General features: G+C 29.9%; 1 protein-coding gene across 1 annotated transcript in view; it reads left to right on the forward strand.

Moving 5' to 3' along the window:
• LOC113385493 (retinol dehydrogenase 11-like) overlaps positions 1-20,431 on the forward strand; it is a 98,223-nt gene that overhangs the window by 55,725 nt on the left and 22,067 nt on the right. The window contains exons 3-6 of the mRNA XM_026623350.1: positions 8,259-8,660; positions 11,774-11,898; positions 17,440-17,550; positions 17,617-17,720. Of these exons, the coding sequence (XP_026479135.1) occupies positions 8,259-8,660; positions 11,774-11,898; positions 17,440-17,550; positions 17,617-17,720 (742 nt within the window). The remainder of the gene's footprint in view (positions 1-8,258; positions 8,661-11,773; positions 11,899-17,439; positions 17,551-17,616; positions 17,721-20,431) is intronic.

The raw sequence follows: 20,431 nt of genomic DNA on the forward strand, positions 1-20,431 counted from the left end.
TTTTTGAGAATGTCTCTTCTTTCTTTCATATAACCGATATTTGTATAAGGCTATCTCGCTTCGTGTACGGTCCTTCGTACGAATCGTTGTCCTTCGTCCTCGGTGTTTCTAGAAGACGACTACCTAACTATATGTCAGTTATGGCCGAACTTATTTTATACGTATTTTATGAACTAATATTATATCATTGCACTTTTGTTTTAATTATATAGCATTTTTAATAGCAATTATTATTTATATTACTATACTAGTTTATTATTTACATTAATGTTATTTAAGAGTAAAAGTTTAATTAAAAAATTTATTTAAAGGCAAAAGAAGTCTTCTTTAAATTTATTACTGTGTACATAGTAAATAATGTGATTATAAAAAATGCTTGTTGGTTAGTTCTTGAAGAAGGAAAGAATCCATAAGCCCAAAACGTAAAATAAATTAAGTGTAATATTATTATGTTTTGTGAAGATAAAATTTATTTAATATAATTCAGCAAAAAAAAATTAATAATAAATATAAACATTAAAAATTTTCTAAATGTAAACATATTTGATATAATGATAATTAATAGCAATTTTATTAATTTTGTTTTGAATATTTTCTAAGTAACGTTTCACTGATTATGCAATTTACTAACTCTCTTATATTGAAATGAATGAAAAGGGAGTTATGGATATACTTTACTGACTACTACACTGAATAAACTGATAACCACAAATTAATGAGCGTATACTTTGTAACATAAAATGATACAAAAACATAAAAATACATAAAAATATGTTAGAACCGCCCTTTGATTAACAATGCTTTAAGTCTGCATCACCATCGAACGCACGGAGCACGGAGCCTCGCATTTTTCAATAGTATGAAATTCGTTACGCAGTGCATTTAGCAATTCTTGTTGAATTTAGAATTTATTATAATATTAAAATATATTCATAATATATAGTAAGTCTGGAAAAATGTGAATATTTAGTGAAAAATAAAATGATCTATAATATCAAATGATAATTGGCTAAAAACATATTTTGTGAACAGTTTATAAATAAAATCAAGCGGTTAATTAACATAATTTTGAGTTTTATGTTTAAGGTACGTAAGTATATTCATTACTTATATTATATAAACAACATACATATTTAGTAAACAATGATGTATTTTATATATTCTAGATTGACTAAATTGAAATGGATGTAAAATCAGCTGTAATATAAAAACTATCACATAGCAAAAATGGATTTGATAAAAGGTAATAAAAATATTAACAAACTTATTAAATGCAGACTTTTCAATAATTTATTATCGCTTTTGAATATTTGATATTCGTATTTCCATCAACAGTTTTTTGTTTTAATTTAAAATTATAATTGTACTGTTTTAAATTAATGTTAAAATTTTATATTAACTGTATTTTTAATTATTTCAGATTTAACTGTGATCGAGTTCTAGAAAATAGTAGTTTTCAATAAACTACAATGCCAGAAATGTTTTTTTATTAAAAGCTAAGTAATTGAATTTATGATGAGTTTATAAAATCAATATATTCCAGAAATATTGCTATAAAATATTAATAAATTTTATCTTATTTCAGGTGTAATCGTGATCGAATGCAAGAAAATGGTAAAATATGTGTGAAAATATCCAAATAATATAAGAATTTCCATCACTAATTAAAATACTTATAAATAGACAATTAAGGCGATAGGATTAACAAAGATTTACCATTAAGATCCTCCAAATTATTATAATGACTGAAAATATTTTGATTGCTCTATATCTTATTATCATAATGTGTAAATTGTTAATAAAATTATTAAGATTCAATACATAAACTATTTAAAAATGTATGTATTCATTTAGAATAAATAAACTTTTATTATCAATGAGTTAAATACTGTTTTTCTATATAAACTAAATAATATTTTTAAATGTGGGTTAAATAATAATTATGAATTTGGGGTAAATATTGTTTATTTATATTGAGCTTATATTGGTTTTTTATGTAGGGTAAATATTGTTTATTTATATTAGTCTTATATTGGTTTTCAATATTGGGCTTATATTACTTTTGAATGGGATTTTAATATTGTTTATCAATATTGGTTTTATATGGGGCCTATATTGGTTTTAATATTGGATTTATATGGGAAAATGTTAACAGAATAATATTATAGCAATATTGGTAAACAATATAGAGCCCATAAAAAGTACAATATTGCGCCACGATTCGTTTCTACTAGGGTTAAAGAGAACGGACAATCAAATGCATTCATTCCAAGAAAAAAGCAAACGCACTTTCAAAGTAATCATCAAAAAACTCCATCGTACCACCAACCAAGATTTAATTAAGAATGGCTTAGAAAAACTGGTACATAAAGTAGTGAATATCTCACCTTTAAGACGCAGAATATCGAAGTATCCACTTGATATTTTTACAGCGGACGTAGAACATAAAAGTAACAACAAAGATATTTACAAATTTGAATTTTTATGTAGAACTTAAGTCAAAACAGAAGCCAAACGTTTTTTGCAAGAAATAGTACAGTGCTGACGTTGCCAAAGATACGGCCACACACACAATTACTGTTATCGGACTTCACGGTGTGTTAAGTATGCTGAAAAACACCAAGAAGTGTCCATGGAGAGGCAAAATTAACAAGAACGTCAAGTGTGAACAGGGGATGCCAAGTTTATAATTAAGAGCTCAATCGGAAATTGCCTCCATTACAACAGAGACTACAACTAACTAACAATCCTAATATTAACAGAAATCCTGCAGTAATTTAAGGCATATCTTACTCTAGAGTTACTAACCAAAACACAAACACAAATACAACACAAGAAATACCAAGCAGCACGAATCAAAAAACCAATTACATCATTTCCTCCCATAAGAAAATTAGATCAATTCTGAGCAAAAACTCATGAAGAAAAAGCTGCTGTGTATGCTGAAAATTTTCAAAACATCTTCCAACCAGTGCCTAGAAAATGTAATATTGCGGAAGAACAATTCATTAACAATCTAGTAAGCTATGTAATTAACTCGGAGTCTCCCACCACATGAGAACAAATTTGTCTGAAGTTACACAGATCATTAAACTATCACCAGGTCATGATAAAATAACAATAAAAATGCTAAAAGGAGCACCTATCAAATTTAGGAGATTCTTGGTGACATTGTTTAAGACACTTCAGGTCCATCTTCAGACACATTCATTCCCAAACTACTGGAAAACAGCTGAGATAATCCTAATTCCTGAATCTGGTAAAGATCCTAACCATGCCACCACATATATCGTCCCATAAGTCTCCTTTATATCATGTCTAAAATATTTGAAAAAGTACTGTTAAAACACATAAAAATCTTGATAAACAACAAAAACATGATCCCAAACTTCCAGTTCGGATTCAGAGAGCAACACTCAACAATACAGCGAGCGTTTTTGACAAAATCTGTCACGTTAGACTTCTATATAAGGTCAGAAAACATCTTTTGAATGACATATTTTTATTGTTGAAATCCTATTTATAAAACAGTAAATTTTACGTGTTCTTAAATGGTGCAGATCTATAAACGAAAGTGTCTCCCAAAGTAGTGTTTTCCTCAACAAGAAAACGCCAACACCGCTACCCGGCTACTGCAAGAACACATAGATAAGATCGAAAGGTAGTTTAAACTATTGAGGTTAGAGATTAACAATTCTAAATCAGTCCACGTCACATTCATTCTTATACCACAACAAGAATCTGGTAAATATCTCGGTATGACACTAGACAGGCGGTTGAACTGAAAATTATACATTCAAACAAAGAGACAGCAGCTAGAGATTACTAGAAGAAAATTTCACTGGCTATTGGGTAGAAAGTTGAATTATAAACATATAATGAAATCCTATTATACAAAACAGTCCTGAAACCAGTCTGGACTTACGAAATCTGCGGATCAGCTAAAAGAAGTAATATTAATATTCTACAAAGATTTCAGAACAAACTTATAAGACAACTAGTAGATGCACCTAGATATGTTGCAACTCGGTCACTACTTACCAGGATACTATCCTGCCTACAATAGAAGAAGTGATTAAAATATTTTCACAGAAATACAAGGATTCAACTAACAACTACTGCAACAATCTTGCGGCCACGCTATATAATGCAAAATTTAAATTCAGAATCAATAGGAAGAAACGCATCGAGCTAACGTTTTAACACTTGTTAATTTATGTATTTATGTATTTGAGTAATTTTTAGTAGCATAAGCAGCCAATAATAAAGTTGTTTTGATTTTTTTCTATATAGTTTTGTGTTGTTTTTTTTTTCTTTATGCGGGATCTACCACTGGGTGGACCCGTACTTGCCAATCCGTTTTTAAGACAACATTATTACTAGGTACAAAAAATATATATCCTAATTTACTTTAAATGGACCGATTTTCAAGGTCTATTACTGGCAGATAACACGCTGAAATTGAGCGTAACTTACTCTACATGTATTTAAAAAAAAGTTTTATCTATTTTAATGTGACTTATTTTGCTGTACCAGCAATTTTGCCTGTGGGATGTTAAGTTATTTATCTTAAGTATCTTTCATTATAATTTTGGTTTAGCATTTTATCTTGTATTGCCACAATTAAAATTTATTCATATATCCTTTATCTTTCCCTATCTTAACTCAAAATATTTTCTGCCTTTTTTGTGCATTTGTATTTGATATTCAGATTTACATTGAAATTGATCAATTTTTTAAAGATTATTAGCCATTTTCTTACGCATTTACGTTTTGGCGTGTTTTGCTTTTAATTAAAAATTTGAACAAAAACGCATATTTGTTACAACCAGTTTTCTTGTCTTTCGGTATACCGGTCTATATGACTAGCTGTCTACCTCCTTTTACCTCTTTACCAGTATACCCGTCGACCAATTTAGTCCACCAATTTACCTGTACACACCAACTAACCTGTCCACCAGTATGCCTATCTACCAATTTATCTGTCTACCTATTCATCTGTCTACGTATCGATCTATCTACCTTTTTATCTGTTTTATTATTATTATTATTATTATTATATATATATATATATATATATATATATATATATATATATATATATGTATATATTTAAGACCACGGAAGCCCGGATATACCCATATAAATTTTATTTAGTTAGTAGCATAGAGAATTGTTTTTATATAAATATTTTTAGGTTTGATTTGATTAATTAAAAAAATAAGAATTAAGTATTTAATGGCGAAAATAATCTTAATTCTCAAGCCTGGTAAAAATCCTACTGATGCAGTTTCCTACCGGCCCATTAGTCTTCTGTCTTGCCTCTCAAAAATTTTTGAAAAAGTTATTCACAAAAGAATCATAAATATTTTAGAAGATAACAATTTTTATGCCAAAACATCAATTTGGGTTCATTAGACAACACTCAACAGTAGAACAAATACATAGAGTTGTGGACTCCATTTATAAAGCCTTTCACTTAAAAAAATATTGTTCAGCCCTTTTTCTTGACATCAGTCAGGCGTTTGTTAAAGTTTGGCATAACGGCTTATTATACAAATTAGAGAAGAATTTACCATACAACTATTATCTCCTCCTAAAATCATATCTGTGTGATAGAAGGTTCTTTGTCAGTTTTAATGATGCTTCATCTAATGTTAAAAATATTTCTTCCCGAGTTCCCCAAGGTAGTGTTCTTGGTCCGCTGCTTTACATTATATATACTGCTGATATACCTACAAATGCAGAAACCATGATTGCTACCTTTGCAGATGACACGGGAATTCTAGCTCAACATGACAACCAATTACTTGCCTCGGAAATTCTACAAAAACATGTAGATGAAGTAGAAAAGTGGATGAAACTATGGAGAATAAAAGTGAATAACTCTAAATCAGTTTACGTTACTTTTACCTTAAGACAAGGTTCATGCCCCCCTGTTAGATTGAATGGTGATTTGGTTCCTGTATCCAATGTTGTTAAATATCTGGGATTACATTTAGATAGAAGATTAACCTGGCATGAACATATTCTAAAGAAGCGTCAGCAGCTTGAATTAACACGTAGACAACTAAATTGGTTAATGGGCTGGAAATCACAAGTCACAATAGAAAATAAACTCTTAATCTACAAGACAATAATTAAACCAATATGGTCCTACGGTCTACAACTATGGGGTGCGGCCAGTAAATCAAATATAACTATTTTACAAAGGTTTCAAAACAAAATTTTGAAAAAAATCGTGAACGCTCCAAAATATGTTCCAAACTGGTTGATACATCAAGATCTCAGAGTCCGAACTATAGATGAAGAAATTAATCTATACTGCACCAGATATAAAGCTCGTCTGAGTCGTCATCCAAACGTATTAGCGTCAGATCTGCTCAAGCCTTTATCACCAAAGCGTCTTAAAAAAAGAATATGCAACGATTTACTACAAAATATTATATAATATCTATGAAGGCGCTATCGCAGGATAGCGATCCTTCTCACGCAGACAAATAATATATAACTGTAACAAATGTAGCTGAATGTACTTTGTATAGCTTGCTATGAAAAATAAATTCAAAAAAAAAAAAAAAAAAGTATTTAATTAAAACGGAAGTGTTTATTTTGACAATAAAGTTTTTGTTCTCACGAAAAACCAACCAGTTTTGTTATAATATTTTAATTTTAAATCAATATTGTTTAAACAAACATAAATTGTTAGTGATTAAATTAATTATATTGTTATTTCAATTATTTTTCATTATTAACTTCCCGAAGGAGAAGTTTATGTTTTCATCAAATAATCCGACTCGCTAATTTCATGTTTTCTCGACGTTTCAAGCCATTCTGAATCGAATGAGACCAAATTTGGAAAAAGTATGTGTGTGTGTGCATGTGTGTGTGAACAGATTTTTTGCCGTAAATCGACGTTTTCTCAAAAACGGCTGGATCGATTTCAAAAATTTAAAAGTAATTCGATGTATCTCGATGCGGACTAGCCTTTCTCAGTCTTGTGCGACGATCGGCCGGGCCGTTTCTTTGTAAATCGCAGAAAAGTGAAAATAATTTCGTCCACATTTTAGCCCGCAATTCTGAATCGATTTTGAAAATTCAAAAACCGTTCGATAGATATTGATTGGGAATCGTGCTGATTAGTTTTTGGTAAAGATCGGCCGGGCCGTTTTCTTGTAATAAAGTTTAAAAAAAAATCGACGATTTTTATGATTTTTTTACGGTAGATACCATAGTCTTGTAGATCATACTAAAATATTATGGCCCTACGATAAGTCGTTTAATTTTAAAAAATCGTCAAAGTTTGCAAAAATTAGTATCGTTTCTTTGACATGTGACAAAATTAAACCTTTGATCGATGTTTTCTCAAAAACGCCTGAACCGACTTCATAAATTTAAAAGTCATTTGATGTATCTCAATGAGGACTATAATTTGTCAGTTTTGTGAGACGATCTGCCAAACCGTTTTTTTGTAATTTGAAAAAAAGTGTTAAACTTTTCGTCCACATTTAAGCTTAAACTACCGAATCGATTTTAAAAAATCAAAAACTGTTCGAAAGATATTAGTTGGGAATGATACTGATTAGTTTTAGGTGAAAATCTACCAAGCCGTTCTTGCAATTAACTGTTGAAAAAAAAATTTAAGCCGATTTTCTTGGAACTTTTTTTGGCGATATATATCATGTTCTTATAGAACTTACTGAAATATCACGGCCTTACGAGAAGTAGTTTAATTTTAAAAATTAATCAAAGATTGAGAAAATGAGTAGTTTTTTTGACGTTTGCTAAAATTAAAATTAGATGATTTACTTGGTATAACGATAGAAAACTTTGTTTTAATGAACATAGTAAACCATTAAAGTCCTATAGAAACTGGTTCAATTACAAAAACTGGTGATTTTTGAAAATTTGCTATTAGAAAATACTCCGAGTCAAAGTGTTCGTTCGTTTTCAATCATGTGACCAATCCAAATTTGGTCTTGGACGATTGAAAATGACTTGAAGCGCCGAGAAAACATTAAATTCACAAGTATGATTTATTCGTGAAAACATAAATTTCTTCAGAAATTAAAAATGAATCCATTTGTTAAATTTGAAATATCGAACTTTTAGTCAATTCTAAAATAATTTTTAAACTGATATCAAAATTTGCAAATTATTTGTAAAACTAAATTATTTGTCACTATTTATATTTAAAAAAAAAGTTTACAATTCTAAATTATAATTATTCACAATTCTAGTTATTCTTTATTTTTTAGGGGCGCGTGTTATTATGGCATGCAGAGATTTACGAAAAGCTCAACAGACAGCAGATGATATTAGAAAATCATGCATAAATCAGGAAGGAATTCTAGGCGATGAAATTAACAAAAACCTCACAAAACTTGGTGATATCATCATAGTTCATTTAGATCTATCATCCTTCGAATCAATTAGAAATTGTGCCAAATATATTTTACAAACAGAAAGTAAATTGCAGTTGCTTATAAACAACGCAGGAGTAATGGCTTGTCCGCAAATGAAGACAAAGAACGGCTTTGAAATGCAATTTGGAACTAATCACTTAGGGCACTTCTTGCTAACAATGTTGTTACTACCATGCTTGATAGAAAGCAGACCATCAAGAATTGTAACAGTATCTTCAATAGCACATTCACATGGTAATCTTTTCTATTAATTTTGAACTGAAAATCATTATATATACCTTTATACAATTATCCAATTTGACTTATAGCAATTATAATGTGAAAACCAAACCAACTACATCATAACCTATAATACGTATCAAACAAACAACTATCTAACTATGTACAGTAAAATTACCAGCTAATTCATCATGGTAGTGATATTTTTTTTGCTATTCCAATGTTTACCATCTTGCTCTTTTTACTCCATAGCCAGGGTAAAATGAAACAGCCAAGTAGCTATACAACTTTACTGTTTTATTTTCAATTTCACATTTTTTAATCGATGGTCCAACACATGTAAGCTATCCTAGAAGATATTTAAATAATATTGAATCTAAATCTCGAAACTATAAAAAATACTTGAGGCTGTTTATGTCATTATATCGATATTACCCGATTTAAGGCAATGGATGGTTGTCCTCAAAATGTAAATTTACTGCGTATTTAAACAATATACAAAATTTGCGTGTACAAAGATTTTAAAAACTCAAATATTGTGGTTTACGGAACCCTTAGGAATGTAAACCGAAATTATACTTATTGTTAAAATCTCTATAAAATATCTGATAATTTGATGTGCATATGTCTAATGATCATTTTTGACCGCCAAATGGCATTTTTTTTACTTTTTTCATTAGATCTCCCAAACCGCTAGACTTGCCTTTATGAAAATTTGATCGGTTCCTCACCTTGTTAATACAAGTAAAATGTTTTTTGAAATATTAAAATCGGACGCTCCGTTCTCTTGAAAACTTAGTTACCGTTTTCGGCTCTTTTTGCCCCGTATCTTCGGAACGGCTAGACCTGACTTTGCCAAAAACTAATCAGCACGTTTCCTTATCAATACGAATCGAATGTTTTTTGAATTATTCAAATCGGTTGATCGGGGTTCCCAAAATCGTCGACGAAAATTTGTATCCGCACATACATACACACACGCGCACACACACACACGCACACACACACATACATCCATTTTTTCTATGGTATGCCAAAATATTCAGAAACCTTTGAAACGGCGAGAAATGCAAAAATTTTCATTTTCGATTTTTTTGCGATTACTATAACTTGCCCTATGGGAAGTTAAAAATAGCATATAAAAAAGTAAACTAGTGTGGCGCATGGCATCGTGCTTTAAGGCAAATTGCTGAAACTTCCCGTACCAAAAATTATTTTTTTTTTAAAAAAATAACATTTTTGAAAAAAATTTGCTTTGAAAAATTAGATTTTTGAGAAACTATAAATTTTTGCAAAAAAATTTTTTTTTGGAAAAAAGACTTTGAAAAAAAATGTTTTCTTTATTTTGAAATATTTTTGAAGTTCTGAACTTTTTTTCAAAGCAATCATACTGCTTTGATTGCATAGAGAGGAAATATTGAAGCGCGTAAGCGCCGCGTCGCTGTCTAACGGATAAACATTGGTACGGAACCCAAAGGAATGTAAATAAAATTTATACTTATTGTTAAAATCTCTATAAAACATCTGATAATTTTATGTGCTTATGTCTAATGACCGCCAAATGGCATTTTTTTACTTTTTCACTAGATTTCCGGAACCGTTAGACCTGTCTTCATAAAAATTTATTCAGTTATTCATCTTGTCAATACAAGTAAAATGATTGTTCAAACTATTAAAATCAAACACTCCGTTCTCTTAAAAACTGAGTTTCCGTTTGTGGCACTTTTTGCCCTGAATCTTCGAAACAACTAGACCTACCTATGCCAAAAACTAATCAGCACGTCTCCTTATAAACAGCAATCGAATGTTTTTTGAATAATTGAAATCGGTTGAACCATGTTCCCGAAATCGTCGACGACAATTTGTATCCGCTCACACACACACACACACACATTCCATTTTCTTAAAAATACGTAATTTATTTTTTCTACAAAACCGGCAATGACTATCCGGTACACCTGTATATAGTAAAAATTAAACGAAATTTTTAAGAAAAGGGAGTGTCCAATTTTAATAATTCAAAAAACATTTTACTTGTATTGACAAGATGAAAACTGATTAAATTTTCAATTCTTTGATAATTTTTGCATTTCTGAAACTACACCTCAAATAGTTTTAAGGATATAGCTTATTATAGATTTTTACTGACAAACAATAATTTCCAGCTACTTTTTTTCTTTGATTAAATAGGAAAAGTAATGCGCGCCGCGAGAGCACGTTAGGCATGAGACCTGACAATTTCAATCAGATATAAATCTATGACGATTTTACTTTCGCAAAATATGATATATGTTTTAATGTCAGTAAAAAAGGGTATTTTTTTCCAATTTTAGCACAGCCAGAGTTAAGTCCCTAGCCTATATTAAAAATCAATTCACGGTATGATTTTTGATTTTGCAGAGTTACGTTTAGTCTGCTATATTGATCGGACTCTTAGCACCTTATTTTCTAACCTAAAATCACTCACAAGTATAGATCGTACATCTAACATTATTTATAAAATCGACTGTAAGAATTGCGATGATTTTTATGTTGGTGAAACAGGACATTTAATAAAACGGATTAAGCAACATTATAATATGATGTCTGACCACATCAAAAATCTCAATCAGGGTTTGATGTTGCCACAAGTAAAATGTTTTTGAAATCATTCAAAACAGACGTTCCAATTGGCAAAACTGTATTACCATTTACGGACTTTTTGCCCCGTATCAACGGTGGAAAAACTTATCCGCACCTCTCCTTATAAATAGCAATCGAATGTCGTGAGATGAGTAGAGAGTAGAGACAAATGGATCATACGATATCAAAAAACCAAAGAAAAGCATTGAAAATTTATATATGGTTGTAAAAAGTTATAATCTGAATTCTTGTTAACACTTTTGAAAGCAATCGTAAATACAAGGCGCAAATTCTCTTGAAAGTGCTAGTTTCTTGATATAAAATATCGGGTTATAAGTAATTATAAAAGTGCGGATTTTCAATAAAATGTTGATAGGATGTTCATCGCGTTTCTTTGTTTGTGGTGGACTATAATATATATTTAAAGACTTAAAAAGACATTCTTTGCGATTTTATAACACTGCGGTAGTTAATATTATTTATTCATAATTTTATGTTGATTGTAGGTGGGAACATTGACTTCACTGATTTAAATTATGAAAGACGGAGTTACAGCTCCATTGGTGCTTATCAGCAAAGCAAACTGGCAAATGTGCTTTTTTCCAAAGAGCTTGCTAAACGTCTCAAAACAGTATGTATATATACATAATATAATGTTATTTTTTATTATTTCTAGCAGATTTACACTTAATTCGTAACCGATTCCATATAATTATCTATTGACTCAATCATTTTTATCACTTGAGTATTTCTCAGGGGCGTAACTACCGCCGTATCAGCCGTATCAAAAATACGGGGCTCCCGAGACAGGGGGGGCCCCAACGACCGTAAGCATATATTAATAAAAAAAATCTCACAAAAAGCGAAATAATCGTGAAAAAGTTATTCAATCAAATTTAATGTCATTAAAAAAGAACGCGAGAAATGTAAAATTATTATTTTAAAGTGTTATTTTTTCCGGGCCATGGGGGCCCCAACCTGCCCAAATATTAATAGAATCTTACGAATTTTTATCTTATTTCACAAATAACAAAAGTTAAATTAATCATGAAAACTTTCTTCCAACTAAATTTAATTTCGAATAAAACATGAGCGTGTAGAATGTAAAAATATAACTTGAGAAGGTTGCGATAGAATAGAAAACTAGCATTTTATCAAGTCATTTCGTGAATAGATTGTGCAAATTAAAAAATCAAAATTAATTCAGCATTTTGCTAAATGTCTCGAAAAATTAGCAAAGGAATGGAGCGTAAACGACTGTTTTCAAAAACAAAAGGCAAAGTATAGCAACCCGTAATCTTGTTTCAAACTCAACATATTTTGCTAATTATACATATTAATTTCTCAAACTAAACAAATATCAGAGACTTCGACTCAATTAGTATGTTCAAATAATTACAACTGGAGTCATTTAGCAAAACACCTGCCTTCATGAAACTTTCGTCTAAATACAGTAAGATCATCTCTGTTAAACTCTCGTTGTAAATAAATTGTAAACTTCCTAAAAATATGTTTAAAATATTAAATTCAATATTTAACTTTCCGAAGGAGAAGTTTGTTTTCATCAAAAAATCCGATTTGCTAATTTTATGTTTTCTCGACGTTTCAAGCCATTCTGAATCGAATGAGACCAAATTTGGAAAAAGTATGTGAGTGTGTGTGTGTGTGCGTGTATGTGAACAGATTTTTTGCCGTAAATCGACGTTTTCTCAAAAACGATTCGACCGATTTTAAAAATTTAAAAGCCATTCGATGTATCTCGATGAGGACTAGCGTTTCTGCGCCGATCGGCCGAGTCATTTCTTTATAAAAAGGAGAAAAGTGAAAAATTTTCGTACACGTTTTAGCCCGCAATTCTGAATCGATTCTGAAAATTTAAAAACCGTTCGAAAGATATTGGTTGGGAATCGTGCTGATGAGTTTGTGGTAAAGATCGGCCGGACCGTGTTCTTGTAATGAAGTTTAAAAAAAAATCGACGATTTTTATGTTTTTTTTTTTGACGGTAAATATCATAGTCTTCTGGATCATACTAAAATATTACCGCCCTACGACAGCTCGTTTAGCTTTAAAAATTCGTCAAAGTTTGCAAAAATTGGTATCGTTTTTTTGGCATTTGTCAAAATTAGACATTTCATCGACGTTTGGTCAAAAACGTCTGAACCGATTTCAGAAATTTAAAAGCCATTCGGTGTATATCAATGAGCACTATAGTTTGTCAGTTTTGTGAGACGATCTGCCGAGTCGTTTTTTTGTAATTTGCAAAAGAGTGTTAAACTTTTCGTCCACATTTAAGCTCATTCTACCGAATCGATTTTGAAAAATCAAAAACTGTTCGAAAGATATTAGTTGGGAATGATACTGATTAGTTTCAGGTGAAATCTACCGAGCCGTTTTCTTGTAATTAACTGTTGTAAAAAAAATTAAGCTGATTTTCATAAAACTTTCTTAGGCGATGTATATCATGGTCTTATAGAACTTACTGAAATATTACGGCCTTACGACAAGTAGTTTAATTTTGAAAATTCATCAAAGTTTGAGAACATGAGGAGTTTTGTTATCGTTTGTTAAAATTAAAATTAGATGATTTGCTTGGTATAACGATAGAGTACTTGGTCTTAATGAAAATACTAAACCATTAACGTCCTGCGAAAACTGGTTCAAATATAAAAATTATTGATTTGTGAAAATTTGCTTTTAGAAAATACTCCGAGTTAACGTATTCGTTCGTTTTCAATTATGTGTAATAAATCCTCTCGGAATACTTATAATCACTCATAAATTAGTTTGTTTGTTATTGATTGAGTCGATTGTTTACACATATCAGGAAGTTCATGTAACTTGCCCTAAGCCTTAGGGCAATACCAATACCAACTAGTTTTTATATTGCTGACAAAATTTAATACTTTTGCTTACAATTCTCCCGAAGTAATTTTTGCATACAATTTACCCAGTTGCAACCGCAAATGCTGAAAAAAGTTTCTCAAAAATAAAACTGATAAAAAATTAGCTAATTAATTGTAAGCCTTATGGAACTTTGCTTGTATTTCTCGATATGTGTAAATAATCGAACCAATCAATAAGAATTCAGATTTATTCAAAATTTTTATGAAACTAGTTAAGAAAAAGAGGTCCGGGGGATATATTCCGAACAGTTCTTAATTTTGAAACGAGAGCGAAAATTTTAGCACTCTTTTCCTAATTTCGAGGAATCGGCTCGGCATACCGTTGTAAGCAAACATTTCTGGTAAAAAATATAAAAATTTCCTGCAGGAAGTTAAATTTCCCGATTCGATATAATGCATTCGATAATACAGGAATAGCAATCAGATCATTATTGTTCATAGAAACAGAAACTATTTCAAAAACTATAGCCATCATGAGCTATTAATGATTTAATAAATGTGTATATTGAATTTGAATCGTTTGTTTTGGAAAAGAGATAGATGAATATTGATGATAAGTGAAGATTTATAAAAAATTTTGTTGAGAAAATTCTGCCGTACTTTAGGGGGCCTCCAAAAAAATTTTGATACGGGGCCCCACCAATGCACGCTACGTCCCTGGTATTTCTACTAAATATGTATCCATTTGATAGATCAATCATATCAATAATTATTGAATATTTAAAATTAACTTTAATTAACATACTGTCAGAAATTTACGATTTTATTTTAATATTTATAGATGAATATTTAGAAGATACTACAATTTGGGAATAGCATATATATACAGTTTAGTGATTTTGCGCACTTTTTTGGGTCTATAGGTATCAATAATATTAAAAATCTATTTCAATTAGCATAATTGGCAATAAATGTGTAGGTTTTATCAAAGTGACATCGAAAAGTGGCACTTATGATAATTTGCAAGGTAGGTTTTATGTATGTAGACATAGCCTTTTCACAGTTTGTGATTACCAACGTAATATAACATTTCTATTTTAGTTAAAAATTAGCTCTTTAATATTTCAAAATATACATAGAAAACAACATTAAGGAAACTAGTTGGTACTGGTATTTAGCCTTAAGGCAAGTTACATGAACTTCCCGATATGTGTTAATAATCAACTTAATCAATAAAAAATAAACTATACTAATTTTTGCAATCTTTGACGAATTTTTAAAGCTAAACGAGTTGTCGTAGGGCCGTAATATTTTAGTATGATCTAGATCTATCGTCAAAAAAATAAGAAAAATCGTGGATTTTTTTTTAAAAACTTTATTACAAGAAAACGCCCCGCCGATCTTTACCAAAAACTAATCAGCACGATTCCCAACCAATTTCTTTCGAACGGTGATTGAATTTTGAAAGTCGATTAAGAATTGCGGGCTAAAACGTGGATGAAAAATTCTTCACATTTTTGCGATTTACAGAGAAACGGCTCGGCCGATCGTTATACAAAACTCAGAAACGCTAGTCCTCATCGAAATTCGTCGAATGGCTTTTAAATTTTTGATGTCGATTGTCGATTTACGGCAAAAAATCTGTTCACATACACGCACACACTCACACATACACACACACACATACTTTTTCCAAATTTGGTCTCATTCGATTCAGAATGGCTTGAAACGTCGAGAAAACATAAAATTTGCAAATCGGATTTTTTTATGAAAACATAAACTTCTCCTTCTGGAAGTTAACTAGTTGAAAGTAATAATAGATCCAATCAACCGAAATCTAGATTTAGGTATTAAGATAAAATTTTCAACTGTTTATATCAAAAATAAAGTTTTCGCTTTCGCTTAATCTGAACTATAATTATATAGCTGCAGATTATTATAAATACTGTAACTTACATATGTTTACAGAAAAGTAAATAAACAAAACTTAATCACTCGAATTTGAAAAGCAGGACATTGTATAATATTTATAAGAATTATATAAACAAAATTGAAAATTTAAAATTATTAAATTAAAGTATATAAGTAAGCTTTAGAACTTTAGCTAAAAATAAAATTAAAATATGAAAAGTCCGAATCATTTTCGATATACAAAAAAATTTTATATGGAAATTCAAAGAAATCTAATGATGTGTATGGCATCGTGCCTTAAGGCAAATTGCTAGAACTTCCCGTACTGTAACAAAATGTTCGAAGAATATTAAATATTTTCAAATAGATTATTATAAATAAATACTGTAACATTGTCTCATGTTTATAAGAATTATATAAACTGAATTGCAAAGTTGAAGATATTTGTTTAAAGTATATTAGAACTTAAGTCAAAATTGCACCTAAAATCAGAATTATTTTCTATTTATAAAAAAAAATATTTTTTTTTAAAAAAAATTTTTTTTGAGAAAAAATTTTTTTTCATAATTTTTTTTTCAAAAAATATGTTTTTGAATGGCAAAAATAATTCAGATTTTAATTGTAATACTGACTTAAGTTCTAATATACTTTAAACAAATATTTTCAACTTTGCAATTTAGTTTATATAATTCTTATAAATATTAGACAATGCTACAGTCATACAGTATTTATTTATGATAATATATCTGAAAACATTACTTAAACATTTTGTTACGGTACGGGAAGTTCCAGCAATTTGCCTCAAGGCACGATGCCATACACACCACTAGTGTTTTGTTTGTCCTCATTTTTTCGTTCACGTTTTCGGGCGCACGGATCAACCGATTTGAATGGTTCAAAAAGCATTCGATTCCTATTGATAGGGAGATGTGCTAATTAGTTTTTGGCAAAGGTAGGTCCAGCCGTTACGGAGATAAAGAGCAGAGAGTTGCGAAAATAGAATTCGAGTTTTTGAGAGAACGGAGCATCGGATTTGAATGATCTAAAAAACATTCAATTAGCAATGATTGGGAGAAATGGTTATTATTTTGGCGAAAGCAGGCCCAGCCATTTCGAAAATACAAAGCTACATATACAAAAAATGGCAGTTCGCCAAAAACTAATCAGAACATCTTCCTATCAATTGGAATCGAATGTTTTTTGAACCATTCAAATCGGTTGATCCGTGCGCCCGAATACGTGGACGAAAAAATGCGGACATACAAAACACACACATACACGTCATTTTTTTCTTAGGTATGCCAAAATGTTCAGAAACCTTCAAAACGTCGAGAAATGCAAAAATATTCATTTCCGATTTTCAGCCCATTACTATAACTACCCTACGGGAAGTTAATAATTAAAAAAAAAATTACAGAAATGTCCTGAAGTCACAACATATTCGCTACATCCGGGAATAATCCACACTGAGCTTGGGCGGCATCTTGACTCTACAATCTTCCCAGGAATGCGCTGGATATGGCGTTCGGTATGTTTTTATTAGTTTTATTACAAATTAATTAAACAAAAAACCTTATTATGTTTGCTAAATTAGATCATTGGACCGTGGTTCGCAAAAACTCCGCAACAAGGTGCTCAAACTACCATATATTGCGCAGTAGACGACCAATGTGAAGAAGAATCTGGCTTATATTACAGGTTAATTGCTTTTCATACTCATTAATAGATAATTTGAAAAATACATTATGTAGTAAAGTATGTCGTTGTTTATGAAGATAAATTGGCTTGTAAACATATAATGCTATTAGATTATGCATTGAAATTTAAAGTCCTTCACGTTAAATTTCAATTAAAAATACGTTTATTGACTTATGTTTGCTTGACAATTATAAAATTAAAATTCGAAAAGTTTGAAATTTTTTAAAAGGCTACAAACGTTAGAATTCGATTAGACCTTTTACAAAAATATTAAACCCTTACGTGGGCTAAATTTAGACAAAGTCAAGATACAAATCATTTGTATCATAGTTGCTTCATCAAAATTGATTTTTTAGCATGTTTTCAAGTATGTGTATGTGTAAGTATGTGTGGATAAAATTTTTCGTCGACGTTTTTGGGAGTACGATTTGAATAATTCAAAAAGCAATCGATTCCTATTTATATGGAGATTAGTTTTAGGGAAAGGGTGGACCAGCCGTTCCCGAAAGACGACTTAAAGATTGAAAAAACATTCAATTCGCATTAATGAGAAGTGATTAGTTTTTATTTATATTTATATTTATATTACGGATTCGGGATTGAATTTAGTAATGACAGAAAATAAATTATCTTAATTGAATTAATTACAGTAAAATACAACTCTAAAACAATATTAAGTCTAACATTAGTATTATCTAATACAATAACTTGAATGAAAAATGTTATAATATTGATATAGTTTATTTGAGGCTTGTAGATCTTGAGATGTTTCTGATGGTAAAACTAGTGGGGCGCATGGCATCGGGCCTTAAGGCAAATTGCTGGCACTTCCCGTATGAATTTTTTTTTTTTTTTAAAAATTAACATTTTTGAAAAAAAAATACTTTGAAAAAAAATAGTTATTTGAGAAACTATAAATTTTTGAAAAAAAATGTTTTCGGAAAAAAGACTTTTTGAAAAAAAATGAGATGAAATGCGAAGAGCGTAAGTGCCGCGTCGCCGTCTGACGGATAAATATTGGTATGGAACCCATAGGAATGTAAACAAAATTTATACTTATTGTTAAAATCTCTATAAAATATCTGATAATTTTATGTGCATATGTCTAATGATCATTTTTGACCGCCAAATGGCATTTTTTTAGTTTTTTCACTAGATCTCCGAAACAACTGGACCTGCCTTTATGAAGATTTAATCAGTTGTTCATCTTGTTGATACAAGTAAAATGTTTTTTGAATTATTAAAATCGGACACTCCATTCTCATTAAAAACTTAATTACCGTTTGTGGTACTTTTTGCTCCGTATCTTCATAACTGCTAGACGGTAACAGCAATCGAATGATTTTTGAATAAATGAAATTGAAATCGGTTGAACTGTGTTCCCGAAATCGTCGACAAAAATTTGTATCCGCACACACACACACACACACACACATACGTATACATTCATTTTTAATTTCCGGTAGGATAAGTTATTGTAATGGGCTGAAAATCGAAATTGAAAATTTTTACATTTCTCGACGTTGTGATGGTTTCTGAACATTTTGGCATACCTAAGAAGAAATGGATGTACCCTAGTAGCAATGAATCTGACCTGAATATGATTTTTATGTAAGCTAAATATAGTTTTCGAATATTGAGCCCATATGATTTTGTTAACATTCGGCCGTATTCCGCTCAGATTCGTAATGAGGGACGAATGCGTGAATATGACATTTAGCTTATATGATTTGCTTAACATTTTTCCATATTACGCTCATATTCCGAATGTAAGGAGAATATGTAGAAATAATATTTATACCATATTGAAAAACTTATATAAACCATATTCAAAATTATTGACACTATATTCTGAAATATTAAATATTATTTAATTAATATTGAACAAACACCATTAATATCTAGTTGGTTTGGTATTTAGCCTTGAGGCAAGTTACATGAACTTCCCGATATGTGTAAATAATTGACTTAATCAAAAAAAAGTGTAAATAATATACTTCATCAATCCTACTTTAAAAAACGATAATAATTTTAGTAAAGTTTGACGAATTTTTAAAATTAAACTACTTGTCGTAATGCCGTAATATTACAGTAAGTTCTATAAGACCATGATGTATATCGCCAAAAAAAAGTTCCATGAAAATCGGCTTAAATTTTTTTTTCAACAGTTCATTACAAGAAAACGGCTCATTCATTTTTATTACAATTTACATATCATTTTTCATGATTATAAGATATATAATATTTAAAATATATTTAGTATCTATAATATAACATTTTGTGCCATAATTAATTGTAATTTTATTACAGTCTACATATTATTTTTAATTATTATGGGATATAAAATATTAAAAATATACTTAATATTTATGATATAACTTTTCGTGTCATAATAAATGTTTGAGTGTGTATAAGTACTAATCATTTGAGATATTAAGAGTTCACTTGTTTGTTCATTTGATTTTTCATGTAAGTGAGGTTATAACAAATTATTATTTCATATTATACACCATTGATACTATTATACACTACAATTTCACACACCAAGTTTTGTTTTTAATTTCACAAAACAATATTTTATCACCACATTAACTTTTATTAATTCTATCACAGTTGACACACTATTATTATAGTTTTTGCTTAAAGATTTAACAAATTTCTCGAACAACGCTTCGAGAACTTTCTTCTGTAGTAACATGTGCAGTGAAGAC

Source organism: Ctenocephalides felis, unplaced genomic scaffold, assembly GCF_003426905.1.
Source record: "Ctenocephalides felis isolate EL2017-DRISC unplaced genomic scaffold, ASM342690v1 CF-g0.4_SCAFFOLD_03571, whole genome shotgun sequence".
Taxonomy (NCBI): domain Eukaryota; kingdom Metazoa; phylum Arthropoda; class Insecta; order Siphonaptera; family Pulicidae; genus Ctenocephalides; species Ctenocephalides felis.